This window comes from Schistocerca serialis, chromosome 3 (assembly GCF_023864345.2).
Source record: "Schistocerca serialis cubense isolate TAMUIC-IGC-003099 chromosome 3, iqSchSeri2.2, whole genome shotgun sequence".
Classification (NCBI taxonomy): domain Eukaryota; kingdom Metazoa; phylum Arthropoda; class Insecta; order Orthoptera; family Acrididae; genus Schistocerca; species Schistocerca serialis.
In genome coordinates, this window is record NC_064640.1 from 233266284 (window position 1) to 233287058 (window position 20775).

Consider the following 20775-nt stretch of genomic DNA (forward strand, 5'->3'; position numbering starts at 1 on the left):
GTCTCCAGAAAAGTCATTATACTCGAACATGTAACGCTTAACTATATTCCATTAGTTTGGCTGCATATACACTTTGCTTTAAGTACTGTTTTTGTATTATAATTTTTTGTAATTTTCTTCTGACTGGAGTAAAAAAAGAGGGCGCATCCAGAAACTAGTCGGTTTTTGTCCTACGTCCCTTGTAGACTCCTTTCCTGCGCAGCCGGAGTGCCGAGGCGAAGTGACTCACAGCCCTGTGGACATGCCAAAGCGCAGACATTGCTGGGAAATATGAAAGGGGTACTTACCATCCCTGGACATGCCAAGGCGAAGACATTTCTGGAGGCGGCAGTACTGGCAGCGGTTGCGGTTGACGCGGTCGACGACGCAGTTCTTGTTGCGGGGGCACTGGTAGTTGACGACGGAGCTCTGCGACCGCCGAAAGAAGCCCTTGCAGCCTTCGCACGTGATCACCCCATAGTGCACGCCGCTGCTCTTGTCTCCGCACACCTTGCACGGGATGATCTCGATTTGCGCTGCAACACACAACACGAACGTGGCAGCTCACTCTGGCTTATAATGAACTGTTGCTCAGAAATAAGGTGGCTATTTGTTGCGCTATGGGGGGAATAGTGACAATCTTGATTGCATCTGTGTGCAGTGAAAGTTTCAATAAGTAAATGTTTCTGAAATCTCTATTTTTTTATATCACACTATCTCTATTAAAAGTTTGATATACACATTTTACTACCACAGTACAATATTCAAATGATCACAAATAATAACTCTATGAATTTGTACGGGGGACAGGGACTTAAAGTAAGTTACACATGGCGTCCCGCGCTAAGAGCATTGAGCAACATTGGCGGCTCATTGTCAGAAGAAAATAAATGTTTTGAATTTACTGCAGACACAGTTGTGTTGCGGCAAGGTTCATCTATGTCTACACGAGTCCTCTGCAATTTACAATTAAGTGCATGGCAGAGGCTAAAAAGTGCATCGAAGTATGGGAGTGAAATGACGCCGCAACGGGAAACGTTCTCCAAAGTTGATGCATGCGGGACAGATCGACTCTTATGGGCAAAATGTCTAAACTGCACACAGATCTGTCGTGAAATTCTGGCAGTATGTGGATCAAATCTAATGTCGCTTCCAGTCGTAGTGAAATGGTGTCAACAATATGACCAAGGCCGCACGGGTGTGGGTGATACAGATCGGAGTGGTAGGCCATAGACATCGATCACAGACGACAACGTCCAGGCGATCGAGGAATTGATTCTCAGCAATTGCAGATTTTGCTACGTTGAGAACGTTCACTCAGCTGTTCTAGAATGGCTCCGTAACCTTACGAGGCTATTTCTGAAGTCGAAGAATTGAACAATTGGGAGAACATTCCAACCGTAGTTTACAGAGACTTTGCGACTATGTTGGAAAATAGTGTCATGTATCTGTGTCACTTTGAAGTATAATGTAGCATTCAGTGAAAGGTATCTGACCTTCCATAATAATGTGTAACTTACTTTTTGAAGTCCCCTCTTACATCAGGTAATAATCAGAAAGATTTAGTTCCAGAAGATGTGATACGATACAGAAACTTTTGTAGAAACTTTAATTATTACATTTATTTCTGATTACGCCGTGGCTCGAAAATCCACAGCACATTTGTAAGTTAATGACAATACATATCAGTTGTCCTACTACAGAAATGTATCGTCAATTAATAATTTCAAGTGTTATCTCAATAGGGTTCTCACTTTGTGCTGCTGATTATGGGATTGTACACTGTTGATCAAATTCATTACTTATGAAAAAATGAAAGTGGTGAACACGTTGCAAAAATAGATGAGCAATCATAGAATTGTAAAGTAAAGGGAATGTGTGTGTGCGTGCGTGTGTGTGTGTGTGTGTGTGTGTGTGTGTGTGTGTGTGTGTGAGAGAGAGAGAGAGAGAGAGAGAGAGAGAGAGAGAGATTGTAGAACCACATGATACTGAGATTTAAGCGTTCTAGTATTATATTATATATCTTTATGTTTTGTAATAACGATTTAAAACTGTCAACACTTAATGGCACGTCCTTCGAGAATCTAAGGCGACCACTGAATATTGAGGAGCGCCGCGGACACAGCTGTCAGATGAGGAGACTACATATTTCATTCTGTTCGAAATCTTCCAGCACCATATGTTTATTGCTTACTAACTTCTTACTAACTTCTCCGTTTTCAGTTGGCCCTGTGTCCCCGTCAGCGCAGAGTTTAATTGTACGTGACCAGGCTACGATTTGGTCGCTTGGATACTAAAGTCCTCCCTGGTATATTGATCCTGGGGGCTCGACTCTGAGCTCCTCAACTGCCCAGTGAGTCAACTTGGCACACGCCTATTAACCTTAGAACAGTATCTTAAATATGCAACTGGCTTCGTTTCAGACCAATTGACAGAAAAAGATGAACGACAGACTTGGCCTTCAAGGTTCACGTCGAGCGAGACAGTGTGTTGTGTTCACATTCGGATTCTACTCTCGTCCGAAAAAGAACCGACTCACATATTTTTATACATTACTCCCGTCCAACATCAGTACAATTTAATAGAGAATGTAGTCCTATTTTTCTTCAAAACTTTCTACCAGTGCAGAATCTCTCCATTTCAAACCCACTTCATTGTCGGCAACATGCTAAACAAAAGATAAGTTCAAATGGCTCTGAGCACTATGGGACTTAACATCTGTGGTCATCAGTCCCCTAGGACTTAGAACTACTTAAACCTAACTGACCTAAGGACATCAAAGACATCCATGCCCGAGGCAGGATTCGAACCTGCGACCGCAGCAGTCGCGCGGTTCCGGACTGAAGCGCCTAGAACCGCTTGGCCACCGCGGCCGGCTAGACATAGTGGATCCAAAGACCTATCTAGGGTACAGTTCTAAGTCTGCCCAAGAATCTGTTCTCACTCATCGCTTCTTTCACTTCTGGCAATTGTTTGTACGTGTAATAATAGCCACGTCGCATTTTGATTCAGAGGCAACACTGAAGTACTGGTCTCCTTATCAGTGGTGGGTCAGCCAGTTCAAAGGTCAGAATAAGGTAATAACATACCTCCGGTAGCGGCAGGCCGAATACCTTCTTCAGTGTCGAACCAAACTTTGGGATGAGTATAGCTTTCTCTTTTATTTTGATACAACCCGCGATTAATATGTTTGCTAGTGGAAAAATATGTGTGTAATTTGCTCTTTCGCTCTTCTTCAGCAGGAAAGAGTTGGTATTCTCCAACAGTAGTCCATTCCCTCCCCGTATAACGTGGCTGAGACATCCAAAAGCAAACATTTGTTTCCGCACAATTCACGTTACATCTTTTCAATTAAACACTGGCTTCGCATTAAAATTCCTGAAGGTATTTCTATTCTATGTGAAAATTATGAAACACCGCTGAATGATTTCATAATATGTCAGTGTCACGGTCGTGACGAGTACTGTGTACGAAACACAACACTATACGCAAGGGTCTGTGCATTACAGTAGTGATTAAAGGTGCTCTCCCAGAATTACTGCCTTTTCCATAACTCTTTTCGAATGGTTTATGATAATCATGATAGCCTCTTAGATCGTCTGTCGCATTAGACAGCGGCTGACGCTGACCCATATGATGATGAACAAATATCAGTTCGCACATCTATATTAAGATTTTGCATTTTGCCTAAATCACTCTAGAATAATACCGCGACGGTTCCCCGAAAAGTGCGGTCGATGCTTTCATGGTTGCTTGTTAAACTAGAGATATTGTTAACAATTGGTTTGTCGTCGGCCGGGCATTAAACCCCGAAAAGATCGTCAGTTAAAGACTGTGATGTCACGCAGGTGCGGGTCGAAAGGTTCTCTTATCTTATCAGTGTTGTCGTATCAGCCTGTGTAAGATGTCCGAATACGAGTCGTATGAGCAAACTCGATTGAACTGTACTTTGCACCTTGCATTCTGGACAACAGGAGTTCAACGAATTTCTTCCCAATTCAATTGTTCAGGTATGTGGTAGATTTCTTGGAAGGTTCATACGAATTTTAACTTTTCTGGTCACCTCTGACATGGCTGTACATGTAACAGCCACCTTTTCGATTCACGGAACGAAACAAACCTGACTGACGGAACAATTCAATATCTAACGAGCTACTTTAGGATCTGGACGTGAGGAAAGATTAATAAACATTAGTCTGGTACACTGTAGGGCCGGAGCGTGGTTTTCAAGCAGTTTCCTTCGCTCGTTTAGGCAGACTGCGCTGGTTCCCAATCTTCGCCTCAGAAAATACTATAGCACAGGAATTACGGCTACGCGATTTACTAACAGTTGGCGCACGCGTCTTCCCCCTCCTTCGGTTAGCTGACTAGTGTGCCCACAGTAAGGGTACTCAGCCACCAAGTCAAAATAAATAACTAATTACCAAATCACGATATAAGAGCGAATCCTGTGACTACGGTCCGCAGCTCGTGGTCGTGCGGTATCGTTCTCGCTTCCCGCGCCCGGGTTCCCGGGTTCGATTCCCGGCGGGGTCAGGGATTTTCTCTGCCTCGTGATGACTGGGTGTTGTGTGATGTCCTTCGGTTGGTTAGGTTTAAGTAGTTCTAAGTTCTAGGGGACTGATGACCATAGCTGTTAAGTCCCATAGTGCTCAGAGCCATTTGAACCATTTTTGAACCTGTGACTACGAGACAACGGTAGGAAGAAGAGGAGGAGGAAGGAAGAGGAGAAGGAGATGGAAGAGGAACCATTTTAGGGAGGTTTTAGACTCTTACGTGAGCGAGAGTTGAACATATGACGCGATTTGGCTCATATTTTGCATTTTCAAATCGATAACATAGGGCTTGTATTTAGACAAAGTTTACACATATCTCTTCCAGGCAGCATTCTCATCCTTACCTTATGTAAAACAATTGTGCTAAGATACGTCCGACCATGTGTGCAACGTATAAAAAGAGCTTTAAAAGGACGTACCGCCAATCGGTGTAGGTACGTTCATTCATGGCGAAATAGCATTTCTGCGAGTTTTGCATGGAATTTACACTATGCAAGAAGTAAATGTCTTGAAAACAAACGATTATCATCCCTGTGCTATGAGGTTGGTGCATAAGTTCGTAACGTTTTTTCCTACGTCTAATAAACACAACAGATACACATAACAGAGACTATAGTTGTCAATAATACATTATCCTCCACTATTTACAACAGTCTGCCAATGCTGGGGTAACTTTTAGAGAGCGGAAAAGATGGAAAACTGAGAGCGCAAGATGGGGCGAATAAGGTGGATGCGAAATGACACCCCAACCCAACTCCTGTATCGTGTTTTATGTCAGTCTAGCAGAATGCGGGCGGGCATTATTGTACAGTAGTATCACTTTACGCAGTCTTCCTGGTTGTTTTTCTTGGACTTCGTCTGCAAGACGTCTCAGTTGTTGACAATAAATATCAGCAGTGAAGATTATACCTCGGGGAAGCAATCCGTAGTACACCACACCGTCACTGTTCCACCAGCAGCATAGCATCATCTATTGTGGATGCCCGCAGATCTTTGTACGGAGACTTGTTGCTTTGTTTGGGCTTAACCACTCCATTCTTTTCCTTATTTTAGCATAAATATGACATTTTTCGTCCCCAGTAACGATACAGGATAGGAATGGTCGGTGTTGTTCACGGGCCATTTGATGAAGAGCAAGCAGAGATGCACATATGGCTTGGCTGGGAGCATGCAGTACTCATACACCCGATTGTTGAACCTTCTCCATTGCATGCAAATGTCGCACGATGGTGGAACGATCAGTTCATCACATCTGCCAGTTCTCGAATACACTGACGTGAATGATTGGGGATTAATACGTTTAAACGATCTTCATCAAACCCTGAAGGTCTTCCCGAACGCCGGCCGGGGTGGCCGAGCGGTTCTAGGCGCTTCAGTCTGGAACTGCGCGACGGCTACGGTCGCAGGTTAGAATCCTGACTCGGGCATGGATGTGTGTGATGTCCTTAGGTTAGTTAGGTTTAAGTAGTTCTAAGTTCTAGGGGACTGATGACCTCAGAAGTTAAGTCCCATAGTGCTCAGAGGCATTTTCTTCCCGAACGAAGAGAATTACTAATGTCAACACGGTCCTCTTTAAAGCGATAAAACCATTTCCTTGCCGTGCTGTGTACAATGGTCCAAATGACAAAGTGACAATATGTGTAAACTCAAATAGTGACACTTATCTACAAATAAAAAATGATAATCGATAAATAAATCCATATCAACCGGAATACCAAAATGCAAAACAAAAACGTTACGAACTTATGCACCAAACTAATAATATTTGTTATTATGCAACGCCTATACTTAACTAAGTCTTCACTAAGTGATACTAGTCAAAACTTCTACTGTATAATTTATTCTTGTTGTATATCTGTTCATTGAGTGTCACAAAAACGTCCTAACTTAGAATCTTTCAAAACGGACCTCAAGAAACTCAATTCTTTTACCGACGCCGTAGCTTCGATTAACACGATAGGGTTATTACGACCGCATTCACGAGTGGGATTTAGCTCCCGCCCGGCCTTTCTAATTCATGTTTTCTGGGCTTTCCATAAAACACAAAAAGCATGCCACGAATTATTATTTCTATGGTTGAGTGACATTTCATTTTTAATTACTTGGACGAGCCATTACTTTCTAACTCTCCTACTTTTTTTCTTAGACGCTGTCACGTACAGTGGCCACTGATGATCCACGACTAATTTACGTTGACTGTTTTGATAAATAGTCTATCACGCAATCGCTCTAGGATTCAATGTGTCTGAAAACGCGAACACCGCCACTGAAACATGATATGCATGGAACAGTCGTCGCGTGTGCGAACGTCAGCTGCGTCCACATGAACTGGAAAGCGGTCCGGCCCATTCACATGTCTACGCGACATTGCCTCGCCAGTGCGCTAGTCTGTGGAAAGATCGCAGAGGGCTCAGAAGTGCGTGTACATGTATCGTCGTGCCGAAGGCCACGTCGCTAGCACTCAGTGGACCTCGGCGCGTTTTCGCGGGTCTCGGTAGCTATTCGCCTCGGCGTAAACAATGCTGTGGCCGGATTTCACGGCCCGATGCGCGCGCACTCAATCGGCTCGGACAGCCTTCGGAAAAGCGAAAATGCACTTCACGGGAGGCCACGGGATCAGCCGGAACACGCTGGTAGCTGCTACGCCGGCGCGTGACTCAAATACAAGCGGCTGCAGTGAGAAGCTCGCCTTTAGGAAGAGAATAAGCTCACGTGCCGGATTGCAACACGCACAAAAGAGAGCGCAGGACGGTACGTAACAGTCCTAAATGAAAGTAAGCCTAAAAATTCGAACTGTGTCAACATACACATTGCTTATTGAGATGTCAGCGGCGTTGAAAATTCCAGTTGTGAAATGTTAAAGTGGGGAAGAGACGGTTGTGATGGCAAGCTAACTGACGTCTTGTGGGTGCAACTCTAAGCATATGGGTGATAGCTAGCAAGAGCGGGCTGACGAGACCTTCAACAAACAATGAATGCGATGTGGGTATTAGCGACAAACAGAATGAAGTAAAGGCCGCGGAAACAAGGGAAGGTAACTATTTTCACATTTTTTGACGTTCTCCTACCGAAGGCCTACTCTTTGCAGTATTCATAATCTTTTTCGTCTTAAACGTCGTATTTAGAAGGCTAAATACTAACCCGGCGTGATTGATAAAGCATTCTGCTGGATGTATACACATGTCAGACGAGCAGAAATTTACTATTTTTTTGGTTCATCGAAACCTCTCTAGAGCGATAGAGCGATACAGTTGGCTCTAAATGATCCTGACATAACACTCTGATATAATACGGGAAGTATGTGCTCTTGATAAACTAAGTAAGAACAATTTTAAGCCTAATCCCTATACTCTAAATACTGACGAATGAACGCTCACGGCTGATTTTTGCTTTAGAAAAAGGAACTGACTGAAATCAGCTAAGGGAAGTGAAACTGTGGAGGATGAACAAACGTATCGGTAAAATAATAGCCCCTTGTAAAGGATGCAGCGTATGGAACGAAAGAAATCAACAGCACGGACGAAGCGTGTTAAGGCAAATATATCCATTTATACCATCAGTGTCGTGCGGATGTGGATACACATGGGTCTCGATTTCTCTACGACTTCCCGAACCCATTTACGTAAAGGTCTTTTACATGTTCTTATTTTCTTCTTAGCGTTAATCCTGTCGAATGCGGGGTCCGCTGTAGTCAACTTTGTCAAATTTATTTTAACTTTTCTGATGGATGCTCTTCCCCTCACCGCAGTCGTCAGTTACCTCAGGAGGGAAGCCGCGTGTCACTTGTCCGTGAATTGTGTAAACTTTGTCCTACATGTGATCGTATTTTAACTGGTTGTGTGCTACATTTTCCTAGGTGAAACTGGTGGCGAGTCCAGCATTTGCGTAAACCAGCGTGGGAAACCGTCTAAAAAGCACAGACTGGCCGGTACGCTAGCCACTGTCGTTAAATCGGCGCGCAGATACGATGAGTAAAGACCTTTGACGTTACTGTTTTTTGTATTCAGACTTAGGATCTCCCCCTCCACTGACAGAGATATGTGTGCTGGCTCCAATTCTGTTCAATATATAGACGAATGACCAACCTGTAGCACTCAACAGCAGGACCTTCTCGTACTCCTATGATCTTGCTCTAGCCAGGAGCACAATTTTGAATCAGTGGAGAATACCCACACGAATGCCCTTAAACAAATTTCCAGATACTACAACACAAACCAACTTAAAGCAAATTCTTTAAAGATACAACTGTTGCATTCCATTTGAGAAACAGGGAACTAGTCGCAAATTAAAGACGGTATGGCCACAGGTCGAAGTGGAACACTGTGAGACCCAGAAATATCTCAGAGTGACACTGTGAGAGGTCTTTTTCTTTCAAGAAGCACTTTATGAACCGCAAGCCGAAAGTTGGCCCAGGAACTCTACGAACCTCTGCAATGGCACTATGCTGTTCTGCGGCACAATATGCATGTCATGTTTGGTATAATTCAGTTCGTGAGAAACAGCTGGACATAGTTCTCAATGACACCTACAGACAGGTTGCTTGAAGTCCACTCCAGTCTAATAGCTTTACCACTCTCAGGAACGGCACCACTTCCTATTCGAAGAGAAATAGCTGCGAATGAGGAAAGAAAGAAAGTGGAACAGGAGAGAACCCATCCTTTGTATGGGCACGAACCGCACCCTCAAAGACCGAACTCGAGAAGGAGAACCACTGCTGTGAAAGCTAGGCTGCAATATGGAGGCCTACGACCTACCTTCCCCCTAGCTGGGAAAGAGTTTCAGAAACTCTGTCTCCTGCCTATGATGAGAAATCGGCGACTTGGAAGTCCCTGAACAGAGTGAGTCTGGAGTTGACAGATCAAATGTTAATTTGGCTTGATGGGACTGAAATTACCAAGATAATATTCAGTGCCACTGTTGAGATCACCAGAGTGTTCATCATATGCTTCAATGCTGACTCTGTCCACCTCCTGCACAGAAGATGAACTTCATCAAAGAACAGAAAATGCATTGGAAGTGGTCTAGTTTTGGGCAAAAGTACTATAGTCATAACTGTGTGTAATATATACGTTTCTGATCGAGCTTCCCTAAAGATAACTAAGAGGCACTATAATTTTAGACATAGTGTCTTAAGGGAAAGCAACAACAGAATATCGACAGACATTAAAAAGAATAGTCCAGGCAGTATATTATTTTTGTTTTACGACGTGTTCGATTTTACGCCATTCTCAGACAATTTAGTTTCTTTGGATCATCAAAGTCACAGAAGGAAGTCGCCTCGACTTCAATGCAACTGAAATGTTTGATGATGGTGTAAAATCGAGCTAGGCATTGAGTAACAATAAAGTGCATTAAATTTATAAATGACAGAATTTGTGATTACCAACCGTTAGAAAACGCTTCAAGTTTACAGAAATAATCGTATCTAGAAAGAGGACGTGATAGGGAATCTGAAGGCTAGGTCACGTCAGCGTCAGGAATGTGAGGGTCATTGTTCAGTCTCCTTATGGAAGTGAGGAGCCCTTAGCCGGCGAGTCCACCTGGAGGCTGCTGGAAGACAAGTGTATTACTTAACAGTAGGAGGAGCGCACTGGCGGAACAAGTTCTGCCTTGCCTGTTTAAGCTGTAACAGAAACTACCTGAGACTAGCCTAGAAGAGTAAGCAAATCTATCGCTGCCCCACCGGTCCGGTGGTGAAATAGCCAAGTCTCACAAGGAACCCTGACGGCAAAGGACTGAAAGTTAAGAGTTTAACGCCTCATTGACATCGAGGTCATTAGAGACCGAGCACTAGCGCAGTTAAACAAGGCTGGGGAAGGAAATCGTCTATAGCCATTTCGACGGAATCATCCCAGCATTGTCCGCCTCCCTAGCTGAGTGATCAGCGAGGCGGAATGCCATGCAAGCGGCCCGGGTCGATTCCCTGCTGGATCGGAGATTTTCTCTGCTCGGGGACTGGGCGTTGTGTTGTCTTCATCGTCACATCATCCTCATCGACACGCCAGTCGCCGAAGTGGCGTCAACTAAAAAGACTTGCACCAGGCAACTTGTCTACCCGACGGGAGACCGTAGTCACATGACATATCATTTCATTCCAGCATTCGCTTGGAGTGATTTGGCAAATCCACAAAAAACGTAAATTCGGATGTCCAGAAGGGGCTTTCAAACCCATACGAATCCAGTATCTCAGTCACTGCTCTCGATAGATTGGTACGTGATTCCAGTACTGGCATTGTTTTCCAACTCTGAATGTCACTGAATCGCCAAAGATAACAGGCACAAATCGACAGTAAGGGTCGTACACCTTTCCCATATAAAGAAGAAAACCATGTATTTCAAGTGACACTGTGAAATTTTCGATTCACAGACGATTAACGTTTTCTCTTTATAAATTTCGCGTGACCTCAGAATAAAGGGATGAGGGGAGGTAGTGTGTTAAGAAGGCAAATCCAAGAAAATGATGTTGTGTAAAACAAATGTTTATTTATTTAAAGATGTTAATAGCTAATCGAGGCATCAGAGGTATAAAATCCTGGACACGTGATAAGTAGAAGTAAGACTTCAGTTTCTCTCCTTCCATCGTTTTCTTTTCATCCGTGACTTCTTTAATCACGTCCCGTTAATGCAGCACCACGGTCGGTTCCTCTATCGGTCGCGCGATTGTTAAAATTGAGATGGTGCTTCGTTTCTAATCATCTCGACAGTACATTAAGGAGGTAATTAGAACATATGTGCACCGAAACGGTGGGCAAGCAATATTTAGGAACGCAGTTGCAAGTAGTTCTACTGCGTTATTCTAACGCGTCTCCGCTGCCAAGCACCTATTCTACGAGCACGTGGAAGAGATACGTTCAACATGGTAGAATTTGCTTATTCTCTCGATATAGAACGTGGGATATCAGTCGAACTGAGAGGCTATTGTAAGCTGGGGAAGGGCGACCACTCCACAGGGCGTTAGCCTCACGCTGATAACAAAGACACGTTACATATAGCCGTATACAGACGCAGCTGCTAGCACGCGTGCAAGTTCCGTTTGATGACTATTCAGTCCACAAGTTTCTTATCGCTGAGGTTTGTGATAAACAAGTCACTCCGTTGTTTTTGACAATGATCAGAGCTGAAGTTCAATGGACCAAAGCCGACTCTTTAACGTTCCGTCGACGTCGAAGCATAAGGGGCGAACAATGCCCACCGAGTGTCTCGTCTTTAATGACCTTAATGACCTTTTCTTCGACGGTACAATGAACTCTACTCTTGCTTCCTTCTTTCCTACAGAGGGTAGCAAAGTACCCCCGACAAGTCATCAATGACTGTTATTTGCAATATCAGTGGCACTAACTTTGATGCGAGAGAAAATTTTGATCTAAGTTGACTACAGTTTCTCTACACCGTCGCAGTCTAATTCCGATACGGAACCTTCGAAACGTACACTGCTAATTTTCTTCGGCTTTCTTACTGATTTTGCTGAACTCTAATATTTATTCTGATAGTTGCTAATAACGATGTTTCACCGACAACCTGTTCTAATTCGTACCCGTAATCTGTTGCTAAACAAGTATCTGGAGAAAAGCTAGGCTCTTCCTGGTCCAATATTTGCATTCCAGCCCTTCATCTTGAGCGGGAGATCAGAGAAAATGGGCCATCACTTACATCTCCTCATTGATCCATGGAGCCTAAAATGGGAAAATTTTCTCTTTACATTTATGGAAATCGAAACTGAGTTCTCGGGGACAATATTCCGCAGGATAACACAGCGCCATTTCGCTCGGTCGTAGAGCTGAGCTCCACTTCCAGCGCGGTTTTTATCGTAGCCGTTCTCTTCCTGTATCGGAGAACTTTGTGTAGGACGCTGCGTCGTAGCGTTGTACATGCTGAAGACATGAAATATCCATCTTCTGAAACTTTGCGTATAAAAAAAAGTCTGTATTATACTTACATGTTGTAATAATTATTTATCGCGGTTAAATAAAGTGCTAACAGCCTCTGTTTCATAAAACATCTTTATTGAGGCTCTAACGGTTTTCAAAACCAATGCCCATCTTCAGATGGCTACATTTACATTCCTTACGTGATGCATGGCCTTAGGAACATGTAATCTTAAATTTAGTTTTTAAATGTTCGGTATCTTCTGCTTACACTTAATTTCTTGTAGATGCGTTAACAATACAGTCACGGTGTTCGAAAGAACGAATAAGATTACTTTAGTGTTATGATGCGAAGTAGATAGAATTTAAATGCGAAAGTAAGATGTCATGTTGCTAAAGTCATACACCACGTCAAACGTTAATGTAATCGCCTGAATATCATGGGTCTGTGTGAAACGGATTATTGCCAAATAAACAGAAGGTTGTATGAAATATGGGTTTTAGGCCCTTTATTTGTTCGTGGAACGAAATATTACTAGTAGGTAATTGTAATTTATGGTTGTAACCTATACAGAAAAATTATGTGGAATTTTCATTGTTCAAGTCTACATCTTAACTGAAGTGCTTATGCAAGAGTGATTATAATAGGAGATCTATGCGACAACAGTGTCTGAAATGATGGTTTCTATTACGGCTAGTCAATTTAGCGGCGGACGCTAATAGTAATAATAATAATAATAATAATAAAGGTTGGGGAATGAGGCGTAGAAAGAATAAATAGCTGAATCGTCGATCAAAGTATGAAATTTAATCTGAGTGTGCGGTTTGCGTTTTATATTCATGCCCCTTGTATGTATCATCAAGTTTATTTCCAATATGTAGTGATAGGTTTACCTTAAATATTTGCTAAACTTTGTAACAACCACAAGCCTCAGAACTGCCCTCCGCACAGATATTAATTTTCTTAGATGCAGTCACAAGTAGTAACCAATGGAAATTGTACTAAGTGTTTATCTGCATTATTTGCTACGGAACAACGAGAGACACGAATTATGACTTGCGCATTCGCTAGATTTTTACTTCATTTTTCCTAATTCATATTAACTGCTTAGAAACTGAGAAATTTACATTACATCGTTTTTTAATTTAAAATAATTAAGATCAAATATCAAGATGACCCACTCGGATAACCGTGTGTGTTAAGGCGCCGCTTGGGAGACAGGGAGGTGCGCCGGCCAGCCCGGATGTGGTTTTCCTCACGCCACTAGGTGAATACCGGGCTGGTACCCAAGTCCCGCCTCAGTTACACGATACGCAGACATTTAGAAGACTTTCATTCATTTCCACACGAATGACACTACATGCAGACAGTTGGGACACACACACACACACACACACACACACACACACACACACACATTCCACCCCAGGGGTAACGAGGTAGCTAGAGGAAGGGAATCCGGCAACACCTTAGTCAACCGCGCCAAATCCTTAAAGGAGCATGCCGATCCTGCGCCGATGTGTGACAAAGGCACAAAAAGAAGAAGAAGAATGTCAAATGTGAAGACGGATTTCATGCCCACACAATTTTTCATACTACCAGCAACAGGTTCTACCTTTCAGTCGTTACACACAGGCAGCAAACTGTTGCGCGCTACTGTCAGATTACAGTTCCTACCACAATTTACACCCAGAATGACATACATGCCTTCACGTAAAAAGTTTTGGGAACCATTTCGAGAAGACTGTACCACACATGCTCAGGACGTCAGTGCTAGAAAGCTACAGCAAGCGTAATTACTAGCCGAGAAGAGAAGACTCAAGGTTCCATCTAGATGCTAAAACCAGACCAGTAAACATGGTATCTACAGACGTTCTCACTATAAACTACTCATTTCGGCATATGAAACAAGATTACACCTAATGAAAACTTTACGAAGTACTGTATCTCATTACCATCTAGCAGTGCAGATCTCTCCGTTCCTGCTCGCTACATGCTCCTTCTTCCTACGTCTGAACATCTTATTTCGTTTGATCCTTCGTACCGGGACTTTTAGTAGCAATGTCTGTCTCCTATTATCTCATTTGCCGGCCGCGGTGGCCGTGCGGTTCTAGGCGCTGCAGTCCGGAACCGCGGGACTGCTACGGTCGCAGGTTCGAATCCTGCCTCGGGCATGGATGTGTGTGATGTCCTTAGGTTAGTTAGGTTTAAGTAGTTCTAAATTCTAGGGGACTGATGACCTAAGATGTTAAGTCCCATAGTGCTCAGAGCCATTTGAACCATTTTTTTTTATCTCATTTACCTCAAAAGCAGATTGAATGTATATAATTCCGATAATATACGACGCCACATCGTGACCCACTATTACAAAAGAATGATGCCATTGCGCCTCTTCCCGGTGCGTACGTGTATCTCACTTCCTGTGCTTAAACAGTAATCATCAGTGGCACTGCGGTCAACTAAGAGAATGGCCATCACCAAAGAAGAGCACGAGACAGCATCCAGATAATTGATAGACACATTAAAATCCCGTCCACGCCACATGCGTGACTCGAGGCCGTTGTACTACGATCACCCATCACCCTTATCAATGAGTGGAGTAGCCAGGAATGACGGCGAAGGAAACGTGGTATGGATCTGCTCAAAACATGCAAGCATAAACCCGAGACTCTTAGCTGTTACTGATAGAACAAGGCAGGGACAGGGTGAGCAGCAGTTTGCGGCTGTTGGCCGATGATACTGTGGTGGACGGTAAGGTGTCGTAGCTGAGTGACTGCACGAGGATATAAGATGGCTTAGACAAAATTGCTAGTTGGTGTGATGAATAGCAGGTTGCTCTAAATGTACAACAAATGTAAGTTACCGCAGATGAGTAGGAAAAGAATCCCGCAATGTTCTAATAAAGCATTAGTTTAGTACCGTTTGACACAGACACGTCGAATAAATATATAGGCGCAACGTTGCAAAGCGACATGAAATTGAACGATCAGGTAAGGACGTTAGTAGGGGAAGCGAATGGTCGACTTGGGAGAATTTTAGGGAAGTGTGGTTTATGTGTACAGGAGGCCGCGTATAGAACGCTACTGCTCGGCAGTTTGGCATCCCCACCAGGTCAGATTAAAGGAAGACATCGAAACACTTGAGACGCGAGGTCTACATTTTGTTACCGATAGCTTCTATCAACACGCGAGTATTACGGAGATTCTTCGTGAACTCAAGTGGGAACCCCTGGAGGGAAGACGAAGTTCTTCCGCGTAACGCTATGGAGAAAAGTTAGAGAACCAGCACGTGCGCCTGACTGAAGAACGATTCTATTACCGTCAATGCACATTTCGCGTAAGGACCACGAGCATAAGATAAGAGAAATTAGGGATCAAAAAAATGGCTTTGAGCACTATGGGACTCAACTGCTGAGGTCATTAGTCCCCTAGAACTTAGAACTAGTCAAACCTAACTAACCTAAGGACATCACAAACATCCATGCCCGAGGCAGGATTCGAACCTGCGACCGTAGCGGTCTTGCGGCTCCAGACTGCAGCGCCTTTAACCGCACGGCCACTTCGGCCGGCAATTAGGGATCGTATGGAGGCATATAGACAGCTGTTTCTCCTTATTTGCGCATGAACAGGAAATGACATCACTAGTAGTGGTACAAGGTACCATTCTCCATGCACCATACAATGGCTTACGGAGTATTTATGTAGTTGTAGATCGAAATAGTGCACAAGCTATGTTGTTTGATAGAAATCGCAAAGCAGATGTCCGATTTCATTTGCTGGAGTTTAAAAGTTTGTTCATGCTCGAGGTGAAGGAAGTAAACAATACAGAGAAAATGACAACGTCTAGAACAATTGGAAATGAAAACAGATTAACCGACACTGCATTATGTGCAATCACTATATTGGTATTTGGTAGGAAGGAACTTCAATTATACAAAGTCCACATATGTATCTGTGCTTGGAAATAACATGATGATTTTGTTTGACTGAGTGCAATATATGAATGTGAAAATTGGATTACGTATTGCTACCCATCTTGCAGATGTTAAATATAATCAATATACGGGCTGCTCGATTTATTATGAACAGCCCATTAAATTTTTTTCCGGGAGTAATATAAGAAAATTTATCAAGCAAATGTTGTTCAGCATAACTGCCTTTCTTGTATTTTTGTTCGCCACGAAGAAACGAAAGCACGTAGCTAGGTAAGTCATCTACACGTCCACGCTATTATAGGGATCACTAATCTTAACTGGTTTCCATAGATTCCTGAATCTTTTTTGTAGTCGTTTACTCTTCACCCCTCTAACGACAACTCAGCTATGTGTATAACAGGAGCCTGCGGATGGTGCCAGTGAGACACCAAAACTGGTGGTCCAATAAAATAATTAATAAAATTACGACTGTCGGTATTTATTTTCTTCAAGTCTGGATCAGCCGCAGTTCCATTCCATTTATACATTATGGAACTACAGAAACTATATATGTGGAAAGTCGTGCTTTTTTCATCACAATTCAGATGAAAGGAAGATGCTGTTTATACAGAGTATATTATCTGATTCATTTAATATGTATATATTACAGTGGAAATCTCCTAGTTGGAATTTACTGCTTGTCACGCTGGCTTACATTGCAGAGTAAAGTCAAAAGCCAAAGTGGGCCCATACTCAGGGAATAAGCGCAAGGGAGCAGATGCATGGCCGCTCTTGTCAAGGTTCTTTCTCCGATCTGTTATGAATTGTCAAGTGCGTATCTGTGTAGTGTGGATAACTGTGATGGGTGGGTGTACAGCGTAGTGTTGGGTTTGAGATGTTACGGATGAAGGGAAGGGAGCGGGTGAAACCCCGCACTGGCCCATTGTACTCCTCTCGAATAGCGCCGAGAGGGCCGAACGTCCCCATTAGACGGACGGACCACCACCAACTGTATCAGATTCCCTCTCTTGATCAGAGACTGCGGAGAGGTTTGGAATTTAATCCAGGACGTTGGTGCAAAAACGGATGATCAGGAACTTTGCACCACCACCTCTACTCCCCCTGCCCTCCAAATGCTGACAGTGAAAATTTTCCACCTACGGGATTCGAACCGGCTTATGTCCGAGTCGAGCGCCACCGCATAGGCGTGTGTTTACGACTTCGGCTACGGAGACGAGTATGTTGCATAGTAAACGTTATAATTTGATACAAGGAATGGTTCAACTACACACAGAAAATATGTAAGAAAGATGGATAAACGCGCATTACAGAGCAAGGTGCGTAATGACAAAGCGCTGGACTTATTAATGGAACTGGATCGGATTATGTTCTGGAAATTTTTGGCAAAATTATTTATATATGCCTTTTCGTATATGAGGTTTTGTAAACTAGGACATTGCTCGTGATGGACACTATTCTTCCGTCAGAAAGCAGTAACTGCCTTAAGATCACGCCAAACACACTCAAAATATGTTTATAAGGGTCTACAACTTTACATGATACACTTGCAAATAACCCACTTGCCCCAAAGGTTAAAGTCGTCAGGAAACAAACGGCAATTACATTAACCGTACACAACACTTTTTTCCTATTGATACCCTGCTAGAAGGTATAGAACGAGTGAGACTAACAGCCAGTGGGCTTACTTAACAACTTTCACAACGTAAAAATGTTTCAATTTAGGCACACAACTGAAATGAAAATCATTGCAAGATGGAACTAAGGAGTTGTTTGCTGAAGAGTGGCAGGAAGTCGATATAGTTAGGTAAAAAGTGAGAGAGGATGGAAATAATTACTAAATACTGTTACTATTTTTTTTGTTTGGATTCAATGTTTGATTGAAAGTAAAGTCACTACAAAAGGGACGCCTACCCAGATTCGAAAGATCTCTCAACTACTGGGCAGCAATCACACTGAACAAACCACGTCTGCCGTGGACAAGGCATAGTTAGGAAAACATTAAAACCTGGATTCGAACCACAGTTTATCCTGTGGAGTAGATGTTACACTGTACAGTCTAGTGCGAAAATGTACGTAAAAATTAATTTTGCCACGCTGATGGGAACTGGCTACTCAGGCAATAAATTAAAGAGAAACCTCATAAAACCTAAGACTGACAACGAGCACAAACACTATTCAAGGACATGGAAGAGAGTGACAAAAACCACTCCACATATTTAGGTATTGTGCGTCAGGAATATGAGAAGAGACTGCATTGGTGGAAATCAGGAAAAAAACACAACTCGGTAACTTTAGAAGAGGTAATTTTTTCCCTCTTTCAGGTAATGTAGTAAAAAGAGCTATTTTTCTCTTTAATTCTCTATTGTCCACGAAATTTTACTGCTCTTCCATATCTGCTGAACAGCTGCGACAAAGTCATTACGTGCATTTTTCAATAAATCATGTTAATTTTATTCTTCAAGTTCCTATGTTTATTAGTTTTATCGTTTACCTTAAGCGTGTAGAATTAAGTAAATCCTATGTGAATACAAGACAGGGTTTCACGAGATTGTGATATTAGCTGAGCCACGCCACGACAGCCAGGTGGTTAAACACGTGGTTCGTCGAAGAGGAAGGTGAGTCAGGCCTGGATGAATTCCGGTACTGGGGGCAACGACCTGCCTCGAACACGCCGGTTAAATTGGTTGCGCCATACAGGCGGTTTTACACAACTATTTACAAGGATGTTAAAACGACTCCCCAATTACGCGCCAAAATGCACGAACAAATAAAATACAGGAAATATGCCGAGGATAAACACATTTAATTTCAGCCGACATTGTGGCCTAAGTGACTTTGTGTGTAAGTGCCACTCTACAAATCTAAAGGCTCGAGATCCAACTCTGTCTATACTAGATTCTTTTCTTTGTCACATACGGCTTCTTTCCTCTCTGGCACTAATTAGTACTGCATTATGGTACGGAGTGAAAGTTAAACTATCGTCCCACTACAACTGATCAGCTAATTCAGTTCCAAGTTCTGAAGAAGACAAGGGCATACGATCTCCATTACAATCATGTATAGTACAGTTTTGTGGTGTTGGAACAAAACTTTATGTTGATGACAGCTTTACCATCATTTTGTAAATAATTAAGCTTAACATCAGTAGATGTTTAAATATTAAGTCATCTGAATGTCTTTGTTCACCTCCTTAGCTGAGCGGTCAGCGCGGCGAACTGTCATGCGAAAGACCATGGTTCATTTCTCGGTATTGCCAGGTGTTTTTCCTTGGTGGAAGGACTGGAATGGGGAGCACTTAGCCTGGTAATCCCAACTGAGGAGCTACCTGACCAACTAGTAGTGGCTCCAGGTCACGAAAACTGACTACGTCCGGGAGAGTGGAGTGCTGACTGAACCCACGACCTTCTATACCGCATCCAATGGCGCCATTGGCAGAGGATGACACCGCGGTCGGACGGACCCAACAGTGTCTGTGGATGGTGTTTTATGTGGATATCTTCCTACGGAAAATATAGTGTGAAACTGAAAATCTGTCGCATTTCATTCTAATTAAGATTTTGTGATTTTTACCTCGTGCAGTAACATTCACATATATATTCACAAATCGTTTGGACACCAAATGACTAGCGCAAAACAAATATACTTCAAGTACACTATTGCACAAGGAGCATATGCGCGTCACTCAATCTATCTGGTGAATTTACTATTTCTAGATTTTTCATAACATTAAGACATCGTCGCCTTTTTCCGCTGACAGAACGTATATGAAGGATTAATGCAGAAAACTACATAATAACATACAAACATGGTATTTACCCAGATGTAGAACGCCTTCAACATCGCACAGTAAACTATTCCAGTTACTATCTTCTTTCGAATCTAGAGGATGAATTGCTTTCCATGTAACACCTCTTTCATTTCGTGAACGGTTCAAGATATTGAAATGAGGTTTTCGGCAAATGATAGTACGCAGAAGGTCACGTAATTTTGTTGCCTCTTGTATCAAACTATATACTGATCAAGGATTTTTTTTTAGCAGTAGCAGACAGATACAGTTTCTTTAATCCTGTAATAGCATTCGAAAACTCTTGAAAAGACGAGTGCAGTGATATAACACTTGTTAATATTGGCGTTGAACCTTTTAGCAAAACTATCCAAGAAATATGGTAAAATTGGAAGGCAAAGAGGTCTAAATGGGTTTTTGAGGTGTAAACAAGGCCATGTGTTGTTCTCACGCCATTTTCCGTCGTTGTATGAAGCCCTTCCACACTTTCATTAGCAAAATCTGTTCAGTTAAACGTGTATACAGGGGATGGACAGAAATATGGAAACACCAAAAACACAACACATTAAAGTGCCTAATACGTTGTAGGAAAACCGTTGGCATTCAGAACAGCTTCCAGTCTTCGTTGAATGAATAAATACAGATCCTGTATGGTT

General features: G+C 42.8%; 1 protein-coding gene across 1 annotated transcript in view; it reads right to left on the reverse strand.

Annotated features, from left to right (window-relative positions):
• LOC126469982 (probable nuclear hormone receptor HR3) overlaps positions 1-20775 on the reverse strand; it is a 444061-nt gene that overhangs the window by 117726 nt on the left and 305560 nt on the right. The window contains exon 2 of the mRNA XM_050097426.1: positions 288-515. Coding sequence (XP_049953383.1) covers positions 288-515 — 228 coding nt within the window. The remainder of the gene's footprint in view (positions 1-287; positions 516-20775) is intronic.